General features: G+C 40.3%; 1 protein-coding gene across 1 annotated transcript in view; it reads left to right on the top strand.

Moving 5' to 3' along the window:
• Positions 1-17,793, top strand: part of LOC107302554 (copine-5) — a 129,337-nt gene extending 111,544 nt beyond the window's left edge. Inside the window, exons 15-21 of the mRNA XM_015831671.1 lie at positions 7,760-7,806; positions 10,188-10,369; positions 11,520-11,647; positions 12,741-12,843; positions 15,355-15,412; positions 16,644-16,717; positions 17,605-17,793. Coding sequence (XP_015687157.1) covers positions 7,760-7,806; positions 10,188-10,369; positions 11,520-11,647; positions 12,741-12,843; positions 15,355-15,412; positions 16,644-16,717; positions 17,605-17,793 — 781 coding nt within the window. The remainder of the gene's footprint in view (positions 1-7,759; positions 7,807-10,187; positions 10,370-11,519; positions 11,648-12,740; positions 12,844-15,354; positions 15,413-16,643; positions 16,718-17,604) is intronic.
• Positions 17,794-26,296: the final 8,503 nt, after the last annotated feature.

Genomic DNA, 26,296 nt, shown 5'->3' with positions numbered 1-26,296 from the left:
GGCCGCATCAGCATTGTGGTTGCCCTTGGGGGGCTGAGTGGGCATGGCCAACTGAATGGGCATGGCCTGCTCAATGTCACTTGTGTTGAGGGGTCACCTGTGGGGGGCTGGGTAGGGCTATGGGGCGATCCGGAGGTCTCCAGAAGAGGAGGAGGGACTGGGGCTGGCACTGGAGCCTGGTCCATTGCAGGAGTCTTGCCTTCCCTCTTGGGCTGTGTGGGGGTCCCCTGGATGGCAGCCTGGACTGCCCAGGGCCCTGAGTGGTGAGGGGCAGGCCTCAAGCTCCCAGGAAGCCGGGACCCAATGACCCAGCCTGGCACCACTTCCCAGTGGATGCCCAGGTGCATGTGGGGCAGCTCCAAGGCTGGGCTCAGGTGAAGCAGGGATGGGAGTCCCGGCTGCCTCTTGGGGACGGAGTGCTTCCTGCCCTTCATGTTTGCCAGGGCCATCAGGCAGGTGGGATGCTCGTCCAGTGTGTGCGGCAGAGCTGGAGGACAAAGTTGGATGGCGGAGGCCGAGGGGGCAGGGGCCACAGCATGGCAGTCTTTGCGTGCCTTCCCCCCTGCCTCTGCCTGCTACTTGGAGGGTTGGCCTGGTGGCCATGGCACTCAGACCCACCATCTATCTTTACTTGCCTGCACCTGCCACGGCTAGGTGGGGTGGGTGGGCAGCTGGCTGCCTGGCGCTTCTGGTGGGCCAGATAGCATGCTTCCCCCTCCCTGTGCCTCTGCCTCCACCTGCCGCTTGGTGGTCTGGCCTGTCAGCCGTGGCACTTGGACTCACCTGTACTGCGTGGGCTGCAGGATCTGATGGGTGGCTGAGGGGCTGCCAGCCGCCATGTGCTCACTGCCTCTTGTGTGTGCACCCAGGGGGTGCCCAGCCAAGTTGGGGTGGGCCAAGGAGCTGGAGGCCGGTCTCTCGCTGTCCAGGGCGGCTCTGTGGGTTGGAACTGGGCCCATCACGGGCCAGATGCAGCCCGTAGGCCTTATGTTTGACATGTCTGGACTAGACAAACAAGAGTTTAATTTTAGCTAGTGGTGGTAATTGGACTTCTTCTACTTTGAGAATGCCCAAATAGTATACAGGCAGTCCTTGACTTACTTCAGGTTGCTTAGTGACTGTTTGAAGTTACAACAGATTCCCCCCCCCCGAAAAAGTACTCACAACTTGGTTCCAAAGTTCTGGTGACTGTGCTCCCCTGTGGTTACATGACCACATTCTGAGTGCTCAGCAACCAGCTTGCATTTATGATCATTTGTAGCATCCCACAGTCATGTGACCACAATTTACAATGTTTTTGCCAAAAAACAGCATTTTCTTCTGGTTTTCAGCACAAGTGCTCCCTAGTGAACAGTGGGTTCACTTAACAACCATGGTGTTCACTTAATGGCCACATATTTACTTAACAACCATAGTAATTCACTTCAAGGCTGGCACAAAAAAGTCATAAAATTGGGTCAGGCTCCATTACAGTTGTAAGTCAAGGGCTACCTGTAATCTCCTATTAAAATTACACTTTACATTTTATTTCAATAGGTTTAGCTTATATCAGAGTGACTACCAGTAGAACTGATCAAGAAAGATGCTGCAGCTCTCTGACACAAGCTAATTATGTGCTATTTTCTTGCCAAATAAACAACTGTAAAATGCCACAGAAGAGCAGCCATTGAGTTGTTTAGGATTTAAAACTTAACATATGCCTGCCATTCATACAATTGAACACCTGGACAAGGTCATGTATCAGATGCATCTGTATAATGTCATATTTATTATCACATTTTGTCCATCCTCTTTTCAAAAAGCTTAGTGCATGGGATTTTATGATAATAAAATGGAAAGAGAAGGAGATAGATTCCCCTAATTATGTCAGTGTAACAAATGGCTCTGCCTCCTGATTTGAATTGTGCTTATTTGCACCATCAGACGTTGAATTACTGATAAATTATTCAAATGAACACTGGAAAGAAAATTGTTGGGTACAGAAGATCCGAAATACATGCCCAACTGTGGTGAGCAGATTATCTGTTTTTTAGAAAGTGGAACTGTTACACAAGAACATAAAGAAAGCTGCTAAAAACACACAGGGTTGGATCTAATTTTTGCCATGCATAGAGAATGCCTGCTAAAAGGTGTTTTTAGTCTAATGTTACTGGACTTCACGATATAAAATTAATGTCAAAATATGCAAACAAAAGCAAGAAAATATCTTTATATTTGGGACAGTATAAGACGATGTAATACAGAGCTTTTGGTCCAGTGCCTAATTTATTAGACCTAAGAAGAACAACTTACCTTAGATAAAGCATTTGGGGTAGAATCTTAAAGCATAAGCTAATAAAAGATTGAAGACAGGTAAAACAAATGAGGAATAAGGTAAATTAGGAGAGGCTTAGTTATTACCATTTTCTGTGTTCATCTTACATAATGTAGCTTTATTACTTCCTATTTCTCTTGTAAGCTGCAACCGAAAAAAAATGAAGAAAAGCCTCTAAACGTCCAAAGTCATTTTGAAGAAAGAAGCTCAAGCACCTTGGAGAGATTTTGTTTTGCCGATATACTTTTGTCTCAGTCAGAATCCCTTTTGCCTGCCAAATACTGAGTCATCACAGCCAGTTCTCATAAGAAAAATCTCTTTATATTCAGTCCACGTGATTTTTCATATAGTTAATCAAATGTGTCTTTTGTTCAGTTTTCCCATGCATCCCTTTTCCCATCCATTTACAACACTGCAACTTTTCCTAGCAAATGCCTTTAGTAGGTGGTCTTCCCTAGGGTGCACATTTTGGTGTTGAGAAAACTGGTAATTGCAGAATTTAGAGATGTGCTCTGCCTGAAGGGTCACTAACTTATTTAGTCACACTTAGAAGTGCAAGTATTCCTCGAGTTACAACCGCAACTGAGCCCCAAATTTATGTTGCTAAGTGAAACATTTGTTAAGTGAGTTTTGCCCCACTTTACAACTTTTCCTGCCACAGTTGTTAAGTGAATCATTGCATTTACTAAGTTAGTAATATGATTGTTAAGTGAATCTGGATTCCCTGTTGACTTTGCTTGCCAGAAGGTCTCAAAAGGTAATCACGTGACCCCAGGACACTGCAACCGTCATAAATATGAACCAGTTGCCAAGCATCTGAATTTTGATCATGTGACCATGGGGATGCTGCAGTGGTCGTAAGTGTGAAAAATGGTCACAAGACGCTTTTTTCAATGCCGTTTGAACGGTCACTAAATGAACTGTTGTAAGTTGTAATTTGTATCTGTACAAATTGTTTAGTTTAAAATGCTAACCAGATTTTATTTTATTGTAATGCATCTGGATTAGGCAATGTGAAGGATACTGCAACAAAATGATGCATTGTGGGAACCTCACATTAAAAATGCTCCCTTCCCTAAGTAATAGCAGTCACCATTTCACTAGGAAGCAAAGTCTTGATCGGGCTGTTCTGCAGTCCTCTACTTTTCAAGTGGCATCTGCATAGGGGTTCTGAATTTCTGCAACCCTTATAGTTCCTCAAGTCTGAAGGATATTTCCGGCCTTTGCTACTGCTTTGTTGTTGTTGTTGTTGTTTTCTATATATTGCTGAGGGCTGGCTTTTGTTTAGACATTGGGCAGCGGGCTCGTTGTTTGCAGCCAAGAGTATTTTAGGTGATGTATCTACCAGCCATTCTTGGCCCATAAAAATCCCACATTCTCCATATGCAAATATCCAATCACTAAAGAATCCATCAGAGATCAGTGTGTGGCTTTTGAGAAGTACTAGAGTCTAGAAATCAATCAAAGCACATTCAGAGCACTTAACAACCAACAGGTTGTTAACCCATTATTAATTTCTCAGAAGGAATCCTAAAAGATGTAGATTCATTCTCTGAAATATATTAGTAAGTTTGTTTTATTCTTCTTTTTCTTGAAGATCATTATCCTTTTACCTTATTCATGTTAATAATTCAACATGCCTCCTCTTATTGACCAATTTTTCCTTAGGGTCCTCTCATTTCAGGAGAAAGGTACTTAGTTTAACATCTTACTAATTATTCCTTCCTTTCCTTGACCATCTGTTTTCTTTTTTGGTAGAAGTCAAGTGAGCTTCCCAGCAGGGTTCCTCTGCCAAGCTTGTCTAATGATTTCTTACTATCCTGGTTCAAACATTATCCTGAATAGTTATTAATAATTAAATAATAACGAGAAAATCACAAAATACATAGCCCTGCAAATAGAAGTAGAACGACTGTGACAAAAGAAAGCATTTATTTAGCGTGTGGCATAGAATGTCAGCGAAATCTACACAATGCTGGACGCACTGCAGTCCTGACTGCCTAAATTGCTAGTTCATTCTGTTCAGCGCTTGCGTGCCTATCCTTACTGTTCTGCAGGGACATACCGGTTTACTTTATAACAGTTAACTAGTGGCACTCAGGATGCTGGCTCTTCTGGGCTTCTTCACCTTGTATCGCGATGCCTCACATCCGGCGTGGTCCAGTGTCAGCTTCCGCTGTCCCCACACACAAACACAACTAGGTTTTTCTCCCACTGAAGTGGTATCTACTTGTAATGTTGCATGCTTTTGAACCGCTGGGGGAGGGGGCAGGAACTCGGGATCAAGCAACAGGTATTCACTCCTTCTCACAGAGCCAGGTTTGAACCACCCGTGCGCAGACCATTTCTGGCCAGCAGTTCCAGTGTCATTGCAAAGATAGTACCAATAAGGATAGGTTTCTGGATGCAATCCCAAAACGACTGGAGCATAACATAAACATCATCAGCATGGACAAAATCATCATCAGTCAATTGCAGAAGACAGCTGTACTTGAAACAGCTTACATCTTGCAATGATACATTTAACACCATCAAACAACAACATCTGCTTATCCCAGGTTTTTGAAGGACTCAGTAGATAGATAAAAATGCCAAATTCAGTTTAATCAATTGGCTGTGTGACCAACCATAATTGATTATTATGAAGTTTGTTTTGAACTCAGCAAGCTGTGTGAAAGGTTAGTGCTTAAGGGCTGGAGACCAATTTGCTCTGTATGCAGGAGATTTTTTTATATAACTTTGATTTTACATTTTATAGATTTCCTTTATTAGTCATTGGATTTGCCCCACATCTCCAGGCTCAGAGGTAATATGGAAATAAACACAAATGGGGAGTGTGGCTTTTGAGCTTCTGAGTATTTAGGAAAATTCAAACACTACCATTTGAAGAAATGGAACAACGGGGTTCTCAGTTTTACATAGCCCCAGATAGTTACATCTTAGTGCTCTTTTCTAGAGTTAAAAGTACATCCCTGGGCAATGCTAGAACTAATTTGGATGTATTTCCAGAGCAGCAAAACAAAGAAGCCTTTCCCCTCAACCTGGTCTCTGTCTTTCCACCAGGCATTTTAAAATGTTATCTACTACTGACAGCTGCATTCTTTCATTGAAAGCTTGTATGACATTTGAAGGAAAGACCTGTCATGGGAGCAATTGCTTTTGGTGGAGGGTGGAAGATGACAGATTTGGAATCTCATCTAAGAAGGCCGCCAGAGAAATGTCTGCAGACAGCTTTTTTAATCATCCATTTTAATAGCACTAATGCTCACTGTCCTTTAAACCCTTATTCCCTGTTCACCTAGATAGGCTCTGGAGCCGAGAATTGTGCTGATTCATAAGAACTCATGGAGAGACAAAGAGTTATTATTATATAGTTATTATATAGTTATTAGTATCTGGTACTGGCAGCAATGAAACACGTCTTCACTTTATTTCATTTCATAGCATTTTAGGCCACTGTTTTGCGGGATTTATAAACTTATTATACAAAAAGCTGCCATAAAAACCTGTCAACATTTGAATTTAAATCATAAAATTATTTTAAATGTAACTGAAGGCCACCCAACATACACAGGTAGATGTTAAATGTCTTTTAGAAATGTCTTTCAATGCCTTCCTGAATACTAGAAGAATAGGGTCAAGTCCATCTCAGGAGATTGCTTATTTCACAGAATGAGAAAGCCTCCCTTCTTTCTTCTCTCTGGGGTGAAACTTTCAGCAGTTTTTAACTAACCTATGCTGGCATTTAGTAATAGCTTTGCTCATTTCTAGGTGTTCGCAGATCCATTGCTTGATTATCTTTTCCAGGATTTTCCTAGGTGTCAATGTCAGGTTGATTGGTCTGTGGTTTCCTGGATCCATTTTTTCCCCTTTTGAAGCTCCATTTCCAGTCCTCTGGCATTTTCTCAGTATTCCACAAGCTTTGAAAGATTTGGTCCAGTGGTTCCAAGATCACATCTGTCAGCTCCTTTAGAACTCTGGGGTGTAATACATCTGATCCTGGTGATTTGAACTCGGCTAGAGTGGCTAGGTGTTCTCTTATCATTTTTCTTGCCTACTTGGACTTGTATTCCTAGTCTGTCTTCTACTATAATGCTTTTGAAAGGTTGGTCTGTTTTTTCCTTTTGTGTAAAAACAGATGCAAAGAATTAATTAAGCAGTTCTGCTTTCTCCCTCACCTCCTTGCCATCTTCTCTCATTGGTAGACCAATTGTTTCATTGACTTTTTCTTGTCTTTTACATGTTGAAAGAAATTTTTATTATTATTTTTGGCATTTTTTGAAAGTCTTAATTGATTCTGAACTTTCCTGACTTCATCCTTACAGATTAGAGCTATTTGCTGGTATTCTGTTCTAGTTATGCGTCCCTCTGTCCATCTTTTATGCTTGTCCTTTTTGTCTCTCAGTTTACCAGAGAGTTCTTTAGGCAACCATGCTGATTTCATCTAAGGTCTCTTATTTTTCTTTCTCAATGGTATTGTGTTAGACTGAGCTTTAATAATCTCATTTTTCAGAGTTTCCCAAGCATTTTGAGTTGTTTTCCCCTTTAAGATTTCCATCCATGGAATCCTTCCTAAGCTTTCTCTAAGTTTGTTGAAGTTAGTTTTCTTTAAGTCTAAGACACTTGCTGTCACAAATGCCATTACAGCCATTGTGGATTATGTTTGCAGCATTCCTACAATCTGTGTTTAGACTATCAGCAATTTCCTTCAGTATCCTAGAAAGAATTTCCTCTAGTGTTCCTCATATTACCTATCTCAAGCTTCACTCCTGGTCCATCCGAATGGGACCATACAGCAGTTTTCATTGTTGTTGTTTGGAATATATGTTTTCCCATTGGAAAAGACAGAGCCAAAATAAGAGTTGAGTAGTTCTATTTTTTTTCTTATCTGTTAGCATCTTACATCCTAAATAAGCAGCTGACATACTGATTCTTTCTTCTCTTACTCTTATTCTGATCATATCTGAGGACACTTTTGTTTTTTTTGTTAACATTGTTCACCAATCTCAGCTCATTCTGTACCCTAACCAGTCTAACGTCACCATTACAATTCTGGTTTGTATGATTTTCCTCAATGAGAAATTCCAGTATGAACTTCCTGTAAGTATTCTTTTTATATAAATAAATAAGAGCGACATTAATGGCACACAAACAGCATGTCAGCCATAGATGAGAAACATTGTAAACTTACAATAGTACCATCTGCCTTTTTAGCTCTTCTTTGAGATCTCTTTAGGGAAAGAGATTAAAAAATTAAATCTTATTCTAATTAATTCTTGGCATAAGAATAATACTAGAAGGAAAAAGGAAGTAGAATCGAGGAAGTAGCGTTTCAAACAACTCTGGATTTCATTTCTCTCAAAAGTTATGGACTAAATAATCTGCAGTTGTAGATTGTACAATTATATAGCCTAAATACTAAATACTGTGATTTTTTTTTTCTAGGACACAGATCAATTTCACAGTGGCCATTGATTTCACAGCTTCCAATGGTAAGTTTTGATTTGTTCATTGCTGTTAGTATGCTGTGTATTTAATGTGTTATTTGCTTATACAATTCACCAGTGTTTAAAAATAAAATTGGATCATTATACTTTTATTAAAGTCATTAAATCTTAACCCTAAGCATATTGCATAAAAGTGCCTATTATGTTCAGTGGAAGCTTTTCCCAGGAAGTTACCATTCATTAGATCATAACCTAAGGTAGGGGTAGGCAACCTCGGTTCTTTTATGACTCATGGACTTCAACTCCCAGAATTCCTGAGTCAGCTATGCTGACTCAGGAATTCTGGGAGTTGAAGTCCATGAGTCATAAAAGAGCCATAAAACTATCTAATACCCCTTCTAAACTTCTGAAGCTGATTCTTTTTTAATTCTGAGCTTTGTAACATAAGGTCAGATTGCATTGCCCGGCCCTGTAAATGTGGATGGCATCTTATCATCAAATTCAATATCAAATGATAAAGCAAACTATTTCATTCTGGAAACAAACTTCAGCTAGGAACCATGGAAAGGTGTGATGAGATAATAAAGAAAAAGGCAAAAATTAGCTTCTCTCATCACTTTTTTGCTTTAAAAATCAGCCTCAATTCACTTTAGACAGGAATGTGGTCTCCTGTTGTATTGATTTTTGTGAACTAGTTTCAGGGACAAAATTAGAAGAGGTGAGCAAGACTGGCGATGCATATACGAATGTAAAAGGTGCGAATATGTGCCTTGGAAAATCATTGCCAAGAACTTTCCTTATTTTAGCTGCATAAACAAGCTAATGCTCTCTTTTGTACATGCACACAATGCACGTCTGCTTGTACTTGTAGATAAGATCTGCAGAGATCTTAAGAGTATTTCAATATAGCAAGATAAGACTTATTGTGCCACCTGCTGTCTATTTCATGAAATTTCATTAGATGTCCAGATACAGGTAGTCCTCAACTTATGACCACAATGGAGCCCAAAACGTATGTTGTTAAGTGAGACATTTGTTAAGTGAGTTTTGCCCCATTTTATGACCTTTCTTGCCACAGTTGTTAAGTGAATCATTGCTGTTGTTAAGTTAGTAACACAGTTGTGAAGTGAATCTGGCTTCTCAATTGACTTTGCTTGTCAGAAGGTTGCAGAAGGTGATCACATGATGATCACATGATCCGGAGACAGTGCAACCATCATAAATATGAACCAGGTGCCAAGCATCCAAATTGTGATCAAGTGTCCATGGGGATGCTGCAACGGTCATAAGTGAGAAAAATGGTCATAAGTCACCTTTTTCAGTGAGATTGTAACTTTGAACAGTCACTAAATGAACTGTTGTAAGTCTAGAACTACCTGTACAGTAATGACAATTACTACCTCTTCTAACTTCTAGGCCTTATATATCTTCCTGTGCTTCTATTATCTTTTTTTTCCTTACCATAGAAAGTTAGCAATATAAAAACAATAGAATAACTGCACTATATAGATTTTATTTGGCATTGTCTAAAGGTAACTCTAAAAATAACTGCAGATTACTGTAGAGATTGTATGACAATTCAAGTATATAAGGTGTGTATAATTGGCTTGATGTGTTTTAATTGTTTAGAGCAGTGGTGGCGAACCTATGGTGCACGTGCCAGAGGCGGCACTCGGAGCCCTCTCTGTGGGCACACGCACTGTCGTCCCAGCCCCACCTCCTCCCACGGCCCCCTCCTCACCAGCAACCCCCCTGGAGGAGAGTCACCCCTGGGCGCGGCCCACGCAAAGCAGCACAGCCAAGGACATGGTAGCCGGGCAGCGGGGACAAGACTCCGCCCTTGCGCCCCATCGCAAGCAGATGATGCTGCGGGGCACAGGCGGAGGGCATGGCCACCATGGCGCTGCTGGGCTGCCTGGGTGATCTGTGGCGGGCCGTGGAGGTGGTGGGTGGCCCAGCGGGCAGGGCGGAGCAGGGACGGGGGTGGTGGTGGTTTTTGGGCACTCAGTCTCTAAAAGGTTCGCCATCACTGGTTTAGAGCATTTGTATATGGCCCTGCATAATGTTGAGCAGGTATAGTAGAGCAATACAAATGAATAACAGATTCAATACTAATTCAAATAGCAATGCAAATTCCAGTTTCTGTTTTTAAAATATAACATCCTTTCAGTACTTCAAATACCAACCACTGAAGTGCTTGAGAGGATGAAAATGTCACGATTGCCAGTTCTGAAAGATAATGTAGCATCGGGTGAAGCTCCTCGCGGAGAGGTTCCCAATTACAGCATTCCAGATAAGGGTTTTGTTTTGTTTTGTTTTTGCTTTAAGCAAACTTCATCAATGCAGCTGGCTCCCAGGCAGTGAATTCACTTCTGTTCCTTCTCCCTCCTTCGGATTCTTCCTCTTTCTCTCTCTATTTTCTGCAGGCAATCCTTCTCAGTCTACCTCCCTTCATTACATGAATCCATACCAGCTCAATGCATACGCCATGGCACTGAAGGCTGTTGGGGAGATCATCCAGGACTATGACAGTGATAAAATGTTCCCAGCGCTTGGGTTTGGAGCCAAGATTCCCCCCGACGGGCGTGTGTCTCATGAGTTCCCTTTGGTACTGACACTTCCCTTTGAGTCACACCAGCATTCAGAAACAGCTCCCGGGGGACGCTTTGTTTCAGATCAGATCAAGTGCCAGACTGAGGAGTCCAATGTGTCACATTCTGAGATGCCTTTTCTGGAGAGAGCAAAACGCCATATAATTCTGTTGGCAGAGAATTTGTTTAATTGACAGTAGACTCAATGGATCTTTTAAGCTGCAATCCTAATCACACTGACTAGGGAATAAGCCCCCTTTTCTACCCTGTTTATTTCTCCTTGCTCCTGGATAAAATGAATAGGCTGGTTGGTACTGTGTAGTCCTGCTTTCCTTGGCAATGGCCTGGCTTTTCAAGGAGCATGGAATTTATTTACAAAAAGCCCTATGGACCCCCAGATCTTCCTCACTACATTTTTAGCAAGCTCAGCTAAGTACTATAGCAGCATCTGGAAGTCAAAGATTGCCTACTCCCGAGTTATAAACCTTGAGGGTTATAATAAAAAAAGAAGCAATGTTATCTGGGGCCCTTTTAAATGTTGACCTATCTGTAAAATCAGCAGGAACTCTCAACCCAAGAAAAAATGTCTTCACTACTATTGCTATCCCTTTAAACCCCTGAGAGGCAGCTTCAGTTGCATCTGCTTAATCTGTGCTTCCAACAAGGAGGGAGTCCTTCATGATAAATCTAAGGATGCATGCATTACTTAGAGATAGCTAGCAGTAGTTTTGTCTTTTCATATTCCACACGCAAAAATGCATGCATGTTGTGTGATCTAACCTGCAGGGAGAGAGATAAGATACACGTGGCAAGAAATATAGCCAGTCATAGATCAAAGCTGCCGTAGAGAACCACAAAGATAAAGCTCCTAATCTGTCTCAGTAAAATCCTGATCTGGAGCAGTCATATGGTCTTTCTTTTAAGAAGGAAGCCAAGCTGCTCGACTGTTTTAACGTAAGTTTTATAACTGGGTCTTTTAAAAAAAAAACCTGTTATTCATAGGTAACCATCCTCCTGCCTGGTATTTTTCGCTTTGTTGTGGCACATTATTAGATGAAAGGGTGTTTAGAGACAGATGGAAGGATTCAAGCAGCCGAAGGAAGATTGTTAAGATGCAGTCACTGCCTGGAGATTGCCTTTAGTTGTGTCTCCATTTTTCTGTTGCAGAATGGCAACGGTGATAATCCTCACTGTAGTGGAATAGAAGGAATCCTTGAAGCCTATCACCAGAGTCTCAAGACTGTGCAGCTCTATGGCCCAACTAACTTTGCACCAGTGGTTAACCACGTCGCTGGGTAGGTTCATACAAGTATAAAGTACTTTATAAAGCATGACTTTGAAAGTTTCTTGCCATAAAGCAGGCACACAAATTCATGCCACTTGTTTTTACAAGCCAGAAATCCCATAAACTGACAGTTTCAATGGATTTGCATGTTGTATTTATTAGGATTGCAATACAGAAGGGAACATAGCCAAGTGACAAAACATATCCCATATTCAAATTCACAAAAAAAAGGAAAACAACTCTGAATTGGAGGTGGTCATAGATGCACATGTACACTTATGAGAAGCTAATCTGCATTCCCCAAAACAATTGGGACATATGGACAAGATAGGCAGTCTGGTAGGCAAGAGAATTAACTATGACCAGGGTAGGTATCATTGTCCTTCCTTGTCATCTGCTCCTAAAGTAAGACCAAATCAAACATGCCCACTCATACCTGTTGTTTCCCCATTTTCATCTAACAAGCCCATGATTGTCTTGGGATACACAAGCTATATGGACTGTCCCCCCAGGGTATGCAGGGTTGAAATCACCCATGAAATCTGGGGAACTCCAACACCAATCCTAAAACAACATCCAGGAATTAATAGAGGGTTGGTGTTTAGATGGACTGTATATGTCAGCAACCCAAGCTTGTCTTTGCTACTTAATTCCACACAAAGGCACTTGCAATCTAACTATATCCAAATGCTCTTCATCAATGCGAGCATTTCACATACTATCACATCTGCACCCCACTCTTCCCCTGCCTATCAAAGTCCTAGTCTATTTCGCACTGCATTATCCTGGAAGCAAAGAACATTCCCTTCCTTATATCCATCCTAATATGCCACAAGCCCATCCCTCAACTTCAACGCATTACCCATACACTTAACATAAGCAAATCCCTCTCATAATACCCAGAATCCTACAGACGCTCCTGACTTGTACAGTTACAAGTAAAAATGCAATGGACACCTTTTTTTGAGAAATGAATTGTTTCTACTAATGCTTGTAGGATTACAATTTGATGCTTCACCATTTGTGTTCAGTTCAGGGTTCAAAGGTCCACTAGGAACCTACATATATCTTATCGTATTCAATATTATTTCCTCCCAAATCAGATATGCCTCAGCTGTGCAGGATGGCTCCCAGTATTTCATTTTACTTATCATCACGGATGGTGTGATATCAGACATGGCTCAGACAAAAGAAGCAATTGTCAATGTGAGTAGCTCACGTGGGGAATGTAGCACTCTGATTTCAGCTTTGTCAAATGACAGACATGTTCTTATATGTGCTGGGTGGGGTGGGAAAAAAAGGGCTTCAGTTCTGCAGCATAGCATATTAGTAAGCTGAGCGCCTGGAATTTACTGCTAGCCACAGTAAGAGGTATAATTTTAAATAGGGATAATTTTTAATGATTTTAAATAGTCACAGCCACTAATATTTGGATTTTAATTGGTTTTTAGAAGGGGTAATTCTGTATATTGTTTTAACATGCTGTGAGCCGCCCTGAGTCCCATGGGGAGAAGGGCGGCATATAAATTTTGTAAAATAAAATAAAAAATAAATAATCTTGCAGCCGTAGCATATTCCCGTTTTCCCTATTGTAAATCTACTGAATGTTCTCTAACAGGAATCATAGGCTCTGCCTCTTTTACTAACTATGGGAAACCCTGAGGAAGCACAGAGGCAGGAAAGGCATTTGTTGGGAATGCTTTCATTTGAATTCCTGTATTGAGCAAGGCTTGGACTCAGGGTACTAAATCGCCCTTTCCAATTTTGTCGTTTTGTGTCTATATTCTTTTTCCCAGGCAACTGGTTATTATTAATACAGCATTTCCAATCAGATTCAGAATCAGTGGCATCCCACAAGAAGGGGCAAAGTAGGTCACTCTGACAAAAGCAGCATTGTGGTATCGTAGCCTTTCCCCTTTCTTACATGTGTTGTGATGTTACACAGGCCCCAAAGAGATCGAGCTTGTCTCTTTCCTTATTCTAACAAAAGCAACAAGATCCTCCTGAGGCCACTGCTTATAATTCCTATGCCTCACTCATACATAATACCAGCCTACAAGAAAGAAACCAGGGTTTACAAGCCAAAATGGATGGACATCAAGCTAAGTCCATACTCAATGCATTAGCTCTTAAATATTGTGTGCATCGTGCCATGAAGTGCTCGGTGCATTACATGATTGTATTGGTAATCCTTTCACCAGGAGGGGAAAATCTGTAGCCCTCCAGATGATGCTCAGCTACAACCTCCACCTTTGTGGCCATGCTAGCTGAGGCTGCTGTTCAACGAAGGCCGGAAGCCCACAGATTCCCCACACTTTATGTTACCAAATATTTAGCCTCATCTAATCCATGGGGTGCCAAAGCAGATAAACAGCAGTCAGCCTTAAATCATACAGCAAGAGAAAAAGAAAAAGGCCTGCTAGTATTCCTTTTGAGGACTGCATCATGGAGAAGGTCTAAACACACAGCCCCTCTTTTTTATTATTTTGGTTGGGGTTTGGATCAGTTTTAGGAGGTTCAGCCAAGTAGGGAGTGTAAGCAAACGTTTAAAGCAGGGGTAGGCAACCTTGGCTCTTTTATGACTCGTGGACTTCAACTCCCAGAATGCCTGAGCCAGCCACGCTGAGGGGAAAGGGAGAGGTTTCCAAATCTGAGCCATGCTGGCTCAGGAATTCTGGGAGTTGAAGTCCACGAGTCATAAAAGAGCCAAGGTTGCCTACCCCTGGTTTAAAGCATTCTTTTCACTCTTTCAAACCACCTCACCCCAAATGTATCCTGGCCCTGCCCAGGTTGTGGGCCTCAGTGTGCTGTGGGACAAATGAAAGAGGTCACTCAGGCTTTTTCCACAAATAATGGGAAGGAAGGAAGAAAAATCACTTGCCCGAAGCTACTCTTCCCATGGCTCCAATGAACCTTGAACTCAGGTTTCCCACAGGGGATTTGAAGATCAGCTGGACCGTATGAATAAACGAAGCTTCTTGTTATGCAAGTGTTTGCTTCTGTGCACCATCTGCCCCTCCCACCCTTCTGTTTCCAGCCATTAAGACACTGCCATGTGCTCTGTTTTTGATTCCAGTGCTGATGAGTGATGAGTGTGCTCCTGATTAAATTGTTGCTGCAGTCCATTGTTCAACATTGCTAGAGATCTGTTATAGCAAAGAGCCCTGATTATTGCCACTTCTGCATTTAACAGCAAAAAACAGTCACTGATTGCTGAAGGGGAAGAAAAAGGAGTTAGATAATTTGATAACAGGACAGCGTGTTAAGGACAAGCTCAGGCAGATTAGAGAACACAGTGTATCATTAGAAATCTTTTTTTTTTACTCTTTCAATAACTTCCACCTCTTGATTTTTAGTCTTTATTTAATCTTTCTTAATTCTGAATCCTTTTGTATTATCTTTTTATCACGCTGTAAGCCACCCAGATGAATTGCATATAGTGAGATGAATGGCATGTAAATTTAATAAATAAATATAAATAAATAAACGCACAGAGGGCTGTGGAGCCAAGCAGTGAAGACATTATGATGAATTGAGTACAGCCAGCATGTTGACTGCATGAAGGGAGGGAGTGGACTTCTGGATTTATTTAATTCAGCTTTCTCCGTATTATTTTGTAGTTGTCTGTTCTTAATTCAGGCTCTTTCTTTGTTTCTTCTTCCCATCTCCATTTTGCACGTCCTCCTCTATTTTTACTTGTTTCCTGCTGGTCCTCAGGCTGCCAGATTTCCAATGTCTATAATAATTGTGGGTGTTGGACAGGCTGAATTCGATGGTAAGAATCTATGTTGTGTACCTTGTCTCCAATATGAGATAGGAAATATGAGAATAATAAGGCTATACTAGTCTAATATAAATTCAGTTCTCCACTTAATCAACAGCCATGGGTATTCATTACGGAGGTGGGGCAGGTGACATCATATGCATCATGATATCATTACACAAATGAACAAGTTGGGACTTTTCCATCATTTACATGATGCCGTCCATTGTGGCATACATGATGTCATCATGACTTTCTGTAGATGCCTGTAATAGTGGCAATCAGCATTGCAATGCCCATAAACATAGCAAAACAGAAATTGGTTTCACACAACATTAGACTTGACTGCACTTCGTATCTTCATGTGAGCACAGAACTCACTGAATGTCTTTAGGCCAGTTTTATTCTTGATCAACCTATTTTACAAGTCTATTACTGTGAGAATCAGGTTAGGAGAGTTCCCAGTGTATAATCTTTAGTTCCCAGAGAAAAGGTGGAATATAAACACAATAATGTATTAAAACAAACCTTACTTAAATAAACCAATATATAGATTATTGCCAACTCTTTAAGCAGCTTATTCCGATCTTTGGGAAAGATATTTTGGGATCTGGAAATATATTATCTCTGTAATGTATGTAATGTGCAACATGAGTCTTAAATTCTTGCCATCCAATACTTTGATTATGAATATTGAAAATAAAAGTTTCTAAATAAATTAGAGCAATTAGCAGATATACATTTCTGTGATTAAAGATCTGAACAGCCATCCTAGCTTCTTTTAATGAAATATGATTTGTCAAAATATATATACAGCATTTAATGTAGAGCAGCTGTTAAAATTTGTCATGTATTTGCTTGAGCTTTCAATTAACAACTGTTAAGCCTTGTATTGATAGTCATCTGTGCAAGAACTATCATTTGCTGAAAATCTGAATAACGCAATTCAACAGGTAAAGTGTAATGACTTAATTATACTTTGTGGAGAAAAATGGGACCTGAACGTTGATTGGTTCATTAAGAAAGCAAGTTGCAACATGCAAAGAGAATATTCAGTATATGATTCCAGTTCAACTTTTTGAAAGAAAAGAGTAATGCTATTTTTTACAAGTTTTCCCCCCAGTCATTAATCAATTGTTTGTGGCACAAGCAAATTTTTGGAGCTTTTGGCTCTTCACTGTCTTATTCCCATTGAACTTTTAATAGTCGATAAACATTCATTTCCCCTTCCTCCAATGAACAGCAATGGTGGAATTAGATGGAGATGATGTTCGGATCACATCTCGTGGAAGGACTGCTGAACGTGACATTGTCCAGGTATTTAGAAGAGAACAATATTGCTTTATTGTGCACATTCACTAGCAAAATCTTGAAACCAGGTGGTTTCTCAGTGAGATTTTTCTAAAATTTTTAGAACATTTAAATCTCAGATTGTGTGTGAGCAACAATAGCCACCTTGCAAGTTGTCTGAACAAAATCTGGCAAGCTCTGAGTAAATAGTTTTCCCCAGCCTACTCAGTCTAATGGACATGGAAACATTCTAGTTTTGGATCACTATGGAAAGAAAACAACTCTCAGGATAAGAGCTGATTGGGAGAGTATATGTTTACATAGAGAAATTTCCAAGTTTAATACATGATATAAAAGTTGCCTACATGGAACAGTGGAGAGTTGATAGACAAAGATTTGTTGTGGTATAAAGCAGTTCTTGTGCTCCTAATTTTTATATACACACAAAGAGGAATTAAACAGAGTTAGATAGCCTTTTGAGACTTAAGCAAATTTTGAATTTGCAAGCATGACATGGGAATGCTCACTCAAGGATTATTGTTATAGACATGGCCAACAACAAAAATACCTTTATCAAACTAACATAACTGAGTAACTCCCCATTCCTGTATAGCCCCCTAAGTTGTTCTTTCCGAGTCTAGTATTTTAAAGATAATTTAATAATTATGGGGACATTAAGGCCTTGGCCATTATGTTGGCCTTAATAGCATAGCCTGGCCTATTTTAATTTATCTAAGATTAGTGAATTCTCTAACAAATTCTGTCTCTATTGAAGTCTTTCAGCTGGGAGGTTTGGGCACAATAAGTAGCTGGAGTATTTAAATACATGATTACCTTTTACATTACTTTGTGATGCTGTCTAAACTGAAAAATAAATGATTATAAAAATATGTATGTTGATATCTCTCTCTCAGTTTGTACCATTCCGTGATTACATTGACCGCACAGGAAACCACGTCTTGAGTATGGCACGGCTGGCTAAGGATGTGCTGGCTGAGATTCCAGATCAGTTCATCTCCTACATGAAGGGGCGTGGCATCAAGCCTAATCCAGCTCCACCTCCTTACTCCCCCTCAAGCCACACCCTTCAAACCGAAATCTGAAGATCGGGCAAAGAAAAGAGCAATTTTAGAGAGAGAGAGGCGTCGAAACACCGGTCACTCTTTGGTGTCTGCCTATCTGTTTTCTGGGGCCCGAGATCCAGGCAGTATCACACCAGAATGAGAAAATCCACAGTGTTCTCTTTCCAAAAAGTTCATATTGAGAACTGTTTATGCTGAAATGTTGACACAACAATATGTTTAACTCATAGACATTTCCATTTGGGAAACAGCAAAAATGGGAGGGGGTATTTTTTAAAAAGGACACACTCAATCATTGGTAAGCATCCTCATTTCCTTTCAGGAAAGTAACCAAGATGGAGTCTAGTTTGTCTTCAGGAAGTTACATGAGTAATTTTGCTTATGGTATGTGTGATGGATTTCCATAAATCTTCCAAGCATCCCTTTCCCCTCCTCCTTCCAGCTTTGAGAAGTTTTGAATTATTGGGAATTTTTATAGCCTGTGTATCATCTGCCTGCCACATATTAGGCCCTCTGTCTTTCCTTTGTAACAGCTCAACTTCTGGATTGACTTGGCAGGCTAACTATTGTGGTTGAGTATCTGTTTGATGTCATGTTGATGCTGCTACTAGTTCTTGTACTAAACCCCATCCCTAGCTTGCCCAATTCCCTTTATTGTTTGTAAATCTGCTTTGGCAATATTTGTGCAGGCTTGGATTGTTAATTAATAGGTCTTAATGCCTCCCTTAAGTCCCTTTTTAAATTTTTCTAAAGCTCTGGTTTCCAGTATCTACCTGGAAACTAATTTCTCTCTTGCCTTTGATATCTGACATTTCTGTGTGGGGCATTAATGACGAATTTGGAACATCAGAGAAGAAAATTAAAACTGAGCCTGATTTGTTTGAATACCTTATTGTGGTTTTGCCTATCAGGTTAGCAATATAAAACATTAACAACAGTCTGCTCATTCAGAGCAAATGAGAGCTGCCACATGAAAACATAAAACTGTCCAATTTTCATAATTTGCAAATGCAACCCAGTACAGAGTTCCAGCAATTTCTCAGCAGTTCCATTCTTTTCTGGAAGAAAGTAAAATCATAGAGTTTGAAGGGATCATGGAGGTCTTCAACCACCTGCCTTAGAGCATCCCAAAGGTGCTTTTTCAAGAGGCAACTGGACTTTGTTGTTTTTCTTTGAAGATGTTTCGCTTCTCAAAGTTTCTTCAGCTCTGACTGGATGGTGGGGAATGGAAGGTTTTATATTCCTTGCAGACAGCAGATCATTTAGGCAGAAATCCTCACATCATCCCTGATGAATGGCTGCAGGGATGGAGACCCCATGAGCCCCATTATACTTATCCAGGCAGATATTCCAGTCCTATCACTAAGACCAGAATGAAAGGCTATTTGGATTCTGCTCATGAATAATTCCCTCAATGGCAGCAGGTAAACTTCCTCTTACTCATAATTATTTGCCCATCTTGAGACTCCTTCCAGCTCTCCAGACCCAATTTTTGCATTGCTATTATTATCTAATTATACAACCACTCTGGTAGTTGATGTTCTCTTTCCGTAGGAGAGCTAGCTAGGGAACAGTTCCCTCTCCAGTGATGGTACCTAAATTATTCCCAGAAGGTAGGAAGGAGAAAGACAGAGATCAGAAATGAAATCAAAGATTATGCTATGTTCCTTCTCGGGGTTAAGTGCAAGAATTGAAGCTTCTGAGGATTTGAACACATTGATTATATAGGCCAATTAAAAAAAATTACGATGAGGCCTCCACTTTCCAATTGTTGATTCTCATTTGGCAAAGGATGTACTACTTTGCTTAATTATTTGCAGCATCTCAAATATTCCACCACCACCCCTTTTAACTGACTGCTTTGTAGAAGTTCAAAGAAGGTCTACTTCAAGAACTCACTCTTCGAATCTTTCTGATCTGTTAATAAGATTTGCATTGCAGCTGGCTGGTATTTTGCTCAATTATAGGAGAGCGAAAGTGTATTAAGCAGCAGCCGAGCAATTATGCCCAGCTGTCTCCTTCAGAGTGATAATACAAGTGATACAAGTTGCAAGGCACTTCTTGTTCTACAATTAATTTGTTTAGGGTTAATCAAAATTTAACTAAAGGTAGTCTCAAAGGTGCTTTTTCAGGAGGCAACTGGACTTTCTTGTTTTTCTTTGAAGACGTTTCGCTTCTCATCCAAGAAGCTTCTTCAGCTCTAACTGGATAGTGGGGAATGGAAGGATTTATATTCCTTGCAGACAGCTGGTCATTTGCATTCTTTTAGAGAGTCGCTGAGGCCACTTGAAGGTTTATCTGTGTCCTCAAGGTCACCTGAGAGGTGCAAGTGGAGCCTTCTTGGAACTGCTGAAAGGACTGTGTTGTAGATGGAGATAGATGATGTTGTATCCCTCTCCCTCTGTTGAGAGAGGGCTGTTCAATTTTGACGATGTTGAAGAAGTGTCTTGGATGAAAAGTGAAACGTCTTCAAATAAAAACAAAGTTCAGTTGCCTCATGAAAAAGCACCTTTGAGACAACCATGACCTGGATGACTGAGAATCTCCATAGACATTCGCTTAACTAAAGGTAGTTAACATCTTAGGTGTTCTCAGACTCTATATACTGGAACATCATTCAGCTCTTCCAATTTGTACGGCAAGAGTATGCATCCTTGATAACCCATCAGCCATGTTGGTCTTTGCACAACACATACTTCCAAAGTGGGTGGACCCAGGACCTATTTTGGAGAAGATTCAGGGAACATAAGGAATAATGTCATGGGTGCTATAAACATCAAGGTTTAAGGCATTATTTTGTCCCCAATGTAAAAGAAAATTCAAGGACTTGGGCCCTCTTGCTCTACTGGGTCATGAGGGTCACAGAAAGAATAGTGAGAGCTATAAAAATTTTTTTGCTCCACTGATGTGAGGGACAAAGGAGTTTGCATGCTTAACATGTGAGATCATATGAACCAGTTGGTCCATGACAGTTGTGGTCCAGAAGTTCCTCTGTTTAAAATGAAATAAGACAAGTTCCACTGTAAGTAGAAATAACAACAGGATATTGCAAAACTCTGTAGAAGCCCGGTGTCCTAATTGTTACTAGACATGATGTCTTTCCCACAGGTATAACCATCAGGTAAATTGGAACAAAGCAGATTAACCCAGAGACTGGAATGAAAGAAGAAATCCCTACCTGTGGATCAAAGATGCCTTTATAGATTACATTATTGCACCAACAGAGATGTGATACAGAATTAGGAGAAGAGATATGCAGTGTCCTTTCTTACCATTTCGGCTATATTGGATCCAGTTTATGGCTGTCTTAGTGGTTTTACTTTGCCACTTATCTTTATAATACCCATTCTATGCTAGTGGTTGTCTTACCCATAAACTAGTCAACATTTTTTAAAAAAAAAATCCAGAGTTCAGTAGTGGGGTTCTTTTGGTGCTTACTAAAAATTGCTGGATTTCAGCAGCTGATAATGACTGACAGTCTGCTCAGTCCAGATCTTCTGTTGACCCCCAACTAGTTGGTGAAATTATTTTCAGCTAGAAATTCTTGGACTGAGGCTAGAATTATTGTATAAAACTACCCAGCCCATATGCTGAATGATATAATCTCAGGGAGAAATCCTGAACTATTTACAATGAACGAGAGTTCTATTTTTCATTTTGCTTTTGCTGTGAATTATACTCCCCAAAATGTTACTTGCACAGCTATATGGTCTTCCAACCCTCAAAATAAATTAATTTCTTTGTCTTAGCACTATACGGAGATTTCTCTCGCCCTCCCTGTCCTTTTCAGAATGAAAAGCTTCCAAAGGAGACAGTGGGAGGTATCATGGCCCAAATATTGAATGAGCAGAATGTCTGTGCATGTTGGTTGTAACCCATCTTCTATTTGTGCATTGCTGACAGTAAAAGTGCAACTGGTGGATATTGTTTACTCTGCAGTTCTCTGTACTGCATCTTTGTAAAAGCATGGTGAAGCATGTCAGAACAATCTTGTCCTCACGTGTGTGAGTGGAAGAGCAAGAAAACCTACATCATGCAAATTGGTGCTCCACTGACTAAAGATGCAATGTTTGCAAGAGAAAGATATCTGACATAAAAGTCAGCTTTTTAGGTGGGCAAAACTGCGGAATCTCAGCCCCATAGAATAGCTCTAAGTTGTAATGGAAACAGTGACGATCTTTTTTTAGGCAATCTTCTAAGACATGAAGTAAGGCTGTTGAACATGCAGTCTTATTGCCCAAATCAAAATATCATCTACTTACCTAACTCTTACAGCCACCCAGCATGTTTTCACCTATCTATATTTCTTTCTCCATTCATAGCACTTTTTATTTGCATGGCAATGACTTTTATCTCTTTTATGCTACGATATATTCTATGTTGATTGTTTGATGTAATATGGTTTCTATTGGATTGCCTTAAATTGAAATAAATGATTCCTTTTATTTAAATAGCATGGAAGCAAGCGTAATTTGTTAAGGTTATTAGATGCCGATTGACAAATTGGAGAAGACAAGTTGGAAAAAACATTTCAGGAGAGACAATGGTGGTATATTGCATATACCAAAAAGAAGCAGATTATGGTAGAAAAATTTTGGAGACATAATCATTACTGACATGTTTTTTCTCATTGTTACAAGCATATGTACAAAATCTTTGAACAAATTCTGAAAGAATAAATATTTGTGCATTCATCCGAACAGTAATTAAAATATACCTAATAACATAAATCAATGAGTGGCAACCTGGACATACAATACAGTACAGTAGCTTTAAACTAGGTACACTGGTGGTTAGTAAGAGCAGATATTGATTACAGCTGTTCAATTATTATAATTAGATTAAACCTGGAGGCAGAATTTAAATGGTCTGAAATCAGGACAGATAGGCTCAGTTTGTAACTTTTTCTATCTTTATAGGAAATACATGTAAAGAAAGGCCCTTTTGACACAATTTGTGTTGACTCATAGATTTTGAATGTGCCTGAAACAGCACGAGAATAAGATACAGCACTTAGTAGTATTTGAAACTAGAAACAATTTTGAATTTCAAATGAGATGGTGTGGACTTGAAAGTTTTCCAAAACTGAAAACATCAGTCTCAGGCTTGAAATACCTCAAAATTACCCAAATAGCCTCTTTTGGATGCAAAACAAGTGATTGAAGCTGGAAGCTGCTGTGTTCAACCCAAAATGGAGCATTTGGAAATAGAAATTGTTCAAATCGGAAAGGTTTTGCATAAGATTTTAAGTCTTAACTATAGCTATTTACTGGGTAATATTGGTTATGACTTGTAATGTATTCTTAACAAACGGCAGTATTGCTATTTTTCCTTAAAAGTGGAACTGGTAAAGACAAAGTCCTAGACCAGGGGTAGTCAACCTTGGCTCTTTTATGATTCGTGAACTTCAACTCCCAGAATTCCTGAGCCAGCACAGCTGGCTCAGGAATTCTGGGAGTTGAAGTCCACGAGTCATAAAAGAGCCAAGGTTGACTTCCCCTGGTCTAGACAATGGTGAAGAGAGATCCTGATGTGAGACAGTTTGAATTTAGAGTTTCTTATCCTCCAGTTAAAGGCACTGAGCTTGTCAGCTGGAAAGCTGACAGTCCAGGTTTAAGACCCGGGCACTGTGCAACGGGATGAGCTCTCATTACTTGCCCCAGCCTTTGCCAACCTAGTGATTCGGAAGCCTGCAAACGCGAGTAGATAGGTACCACTTCAGTGGAAAGATAACAACATTCCGTGTACCTTGACATTTAGTCATGGTGGCCACGTGACCGCAAAAATGCATTCAGACAATACTGGCTCCCTCAGCTAAGAAGGTGATGAGTACCACCCCTAGAAGTGGACATGACTGGAGAGGGGAAACCTTTACCTTTAATTTATCCTCCTAGTAAATTAACATCTTAGGGCTTGGAAATTCATATTGTATAACAACATTCTTAAACACTTTTGAGGTTGTTCAGTGCAAACTTTAAATCATTGAGCGGTTTTGTGATCAATTTGATATGTCTAGGTAGGACAACTGACACTACCGAATTCACACAGATGAGTGTGCAATAACATTCAAAAGGGCTCTGGCTGCCTGCAAAGTGCTGTGTTTCTGTTCATGAAAAACTTTCCTTGTTATTATGGCTTTGCAACATGCTAATTCACTGTGTAAAAAGCACAGACATACATATTGCTGGCATTGGGAAGAAAGTTAGGCACCGTGGAAGACTGGTATTAAAATAAAGAACATGAAAGAATAAGAAAAACAAACAAGAAAGATTTGAAATGCAGCAAGTGGAATTATGTAAAAAAGATTCTATATTCTCTCCCTGTAGAGTGCTGGGCATTTATACTTATAGTCCTGTGGTGGCGAACCTATGGCACGGGTGCGAAAGGCGGCACTCAGAGCCCTCTCTGTGGGCACGCACGCCGTCGCCCCAGTCCTAGTCTTCAGCTGGGTTTTATAAAACCTTTTCGCTTTAGGTTTCCGCCGCCGTGTACAAAAAAAAAGGTTCAATCAGTCAATTTCAACTTCTCGCGGGGAAAAAAAAGATCTTGCAAAGTTGGAATTGATTGATTGAACTTTTTAGTCCCACCCACTGCTGTTACCACTGCAGCCACGCCCACCCAATGGGCCACACCCACCCAATGGGCCACACCCACCCGGCACCCGACAATGCATAAGTGGGTTTTGGGTTGCAGTTTGGGCACTCGATCTCTAAAATGTTCGCCATCACTGTTATAGAGTATCGGCCCCCCAATCTGGTATTTTACATGATTCAATCTCTCTGCACTTAGTCAATGCAATACAGATAAATCATTTCACACAAAGCTCCTTTCTGGATCTCACTTGCTCTAAAATGTTAAGATGACTCAAGAAATGTCTTTCAGGGTGGAATCAGGAGCTCTTGTTGAGAAAGCAGAGTAGCCTGATGTAGAGTAGCAAGGAAAGCCTTGATCCATAGTACAGTTTTATGAGGAAAATCCATGGAACCTGTCCCCCCCTTCATTTTTTAAGTGGCATTTTACATATTGCTTAAACAAACTCCTAGTTTCAGACACTCATTCTAGAATGATAGTGTAATACAGTGTAGCAAAAATCTAGAAGATGGTAGTTCTCTAAACCAGGGATCTCTAAAGTTGGCAATTTTAAGACTTATGGACTTCAACTCCCAGAATTCCCCAGTCAGGCTGGCTGAGGAATTCTCAAGAATTGAGATCCTACAAGTCTTAAAATTGCCAACATTTAGACTCTTGGTCTAAACCTAGCAGTAGAACAACGTGAAGAGCAGTACACTAACTAGTAATGAAGTAACACAAATCCACCATAATACTAATGCAATACAGACTAAGAATTAAAATCACTCAGTACAGTACTGAAACTAAAATAATATCCTCCAAATGGCATTGGAATCAAAACAGGCTTACAGATTTTAAAGAAGAAGAAAAAAGAACTTGAGCCTGGCACTCAAAAAAAAAAATCAATGTTAGTGCCAGATGAGCTTATGCTACAGAGGGAAGTATTTGTTTTTTGTCTTTGTGTTGGCTGCTGGCAACGGTTTTCTTGGCAAGATTTCAGAAGTTGCTGGCTTCCTAGGGCTGAGGAGGAGTGACTGGCTCAAGGTCACTCAGCTGACTTACTGCCTAAGATGGAACTAGAACTCAGTCTCCTGGTTGCCTTAACTACTATGCCAATACTGGCTTTCAAGGAAAGTAGGGTTAACACTAAAAATCCCTCTCTCAAGTTATCCTTAGAACTCAACAAAGAGGAGTCAAATGAGCAAGATCATCCACACATTTTTAAGGCAAAAAATAGGTACATAAACAAGAAGCATCATTAATGCAAACAGTCCTTTGCATTGAGTTTGGAACAAATCAGCTGCTTGGGCAGCTGAGATAGTTTGGCTAGTTGATTGGCTGCAATTTTGGTTTTCCAAACTTTTGGATGTTTATATTTATACTCAATGAGTTGTTCAGAACAAAATAAACGAACCTGCTACTTGTCACTATGGTGGTAAAAATAAACATCCAGATTAAGGTTTCTCTGATCTTGGATCATACAAAGCATGCCTTCCCTCATCCTTGCAGATCAGTGTTCTGATCTCAGATGAGGGAATCTGCAGTTTTCCAGACTGACTCTTTGAATGGGAATTTTCAGCTTGGAAAGCTCCCAGAGAGTCCATGTCTTGCATAGGATTCAGGAAAGGAGATCAGAATCCAAGGGAATCTACGTGTTGCCCTTAGTCTTTTAGCACATTTCCAACCTGAGACAGGGTTTCAACTGGTCATATGAGATGAACAGCCCCAAAATAGCTCCATGAGTTCATGAGTTCACTCGAAGTACGAATTCTAATCCACATAAACATGCAGCTTTTCAGCCTGCCAACTTCAATTATATAAACTAGCCAATATTTATCATCACATAAAAACTATTAACAACCACTGTGTTTTAGACATTTATACATACTGATGCTTGTTACCCACAAGTTGAAAGCACCGATTCAGAATCTGTAATATTGAATGAAGGTACAGA

Source organism: Protobothrops mucrosquamatus, unplaced genomic scaffold (genome assembly GCF_001527695.2).
Source record: "Protobothrops mucrosquamatus isolate PMUCROS unplaced genomic scaffold, P.Mucros_1.0 scaffold_270, whole genome shotgun sequence".
Lineage (NCBI taxonomy): Eukaryota > Metazoa > Chordata > Lepidosauria > Squamata > Viperidae > Protobothrops > Protobothrops mucrosquamatus.
Note: the sequence above shows the minus strand (reverse complement) of the source record. Positions and strands in the feature narration are given on the sequence as shown.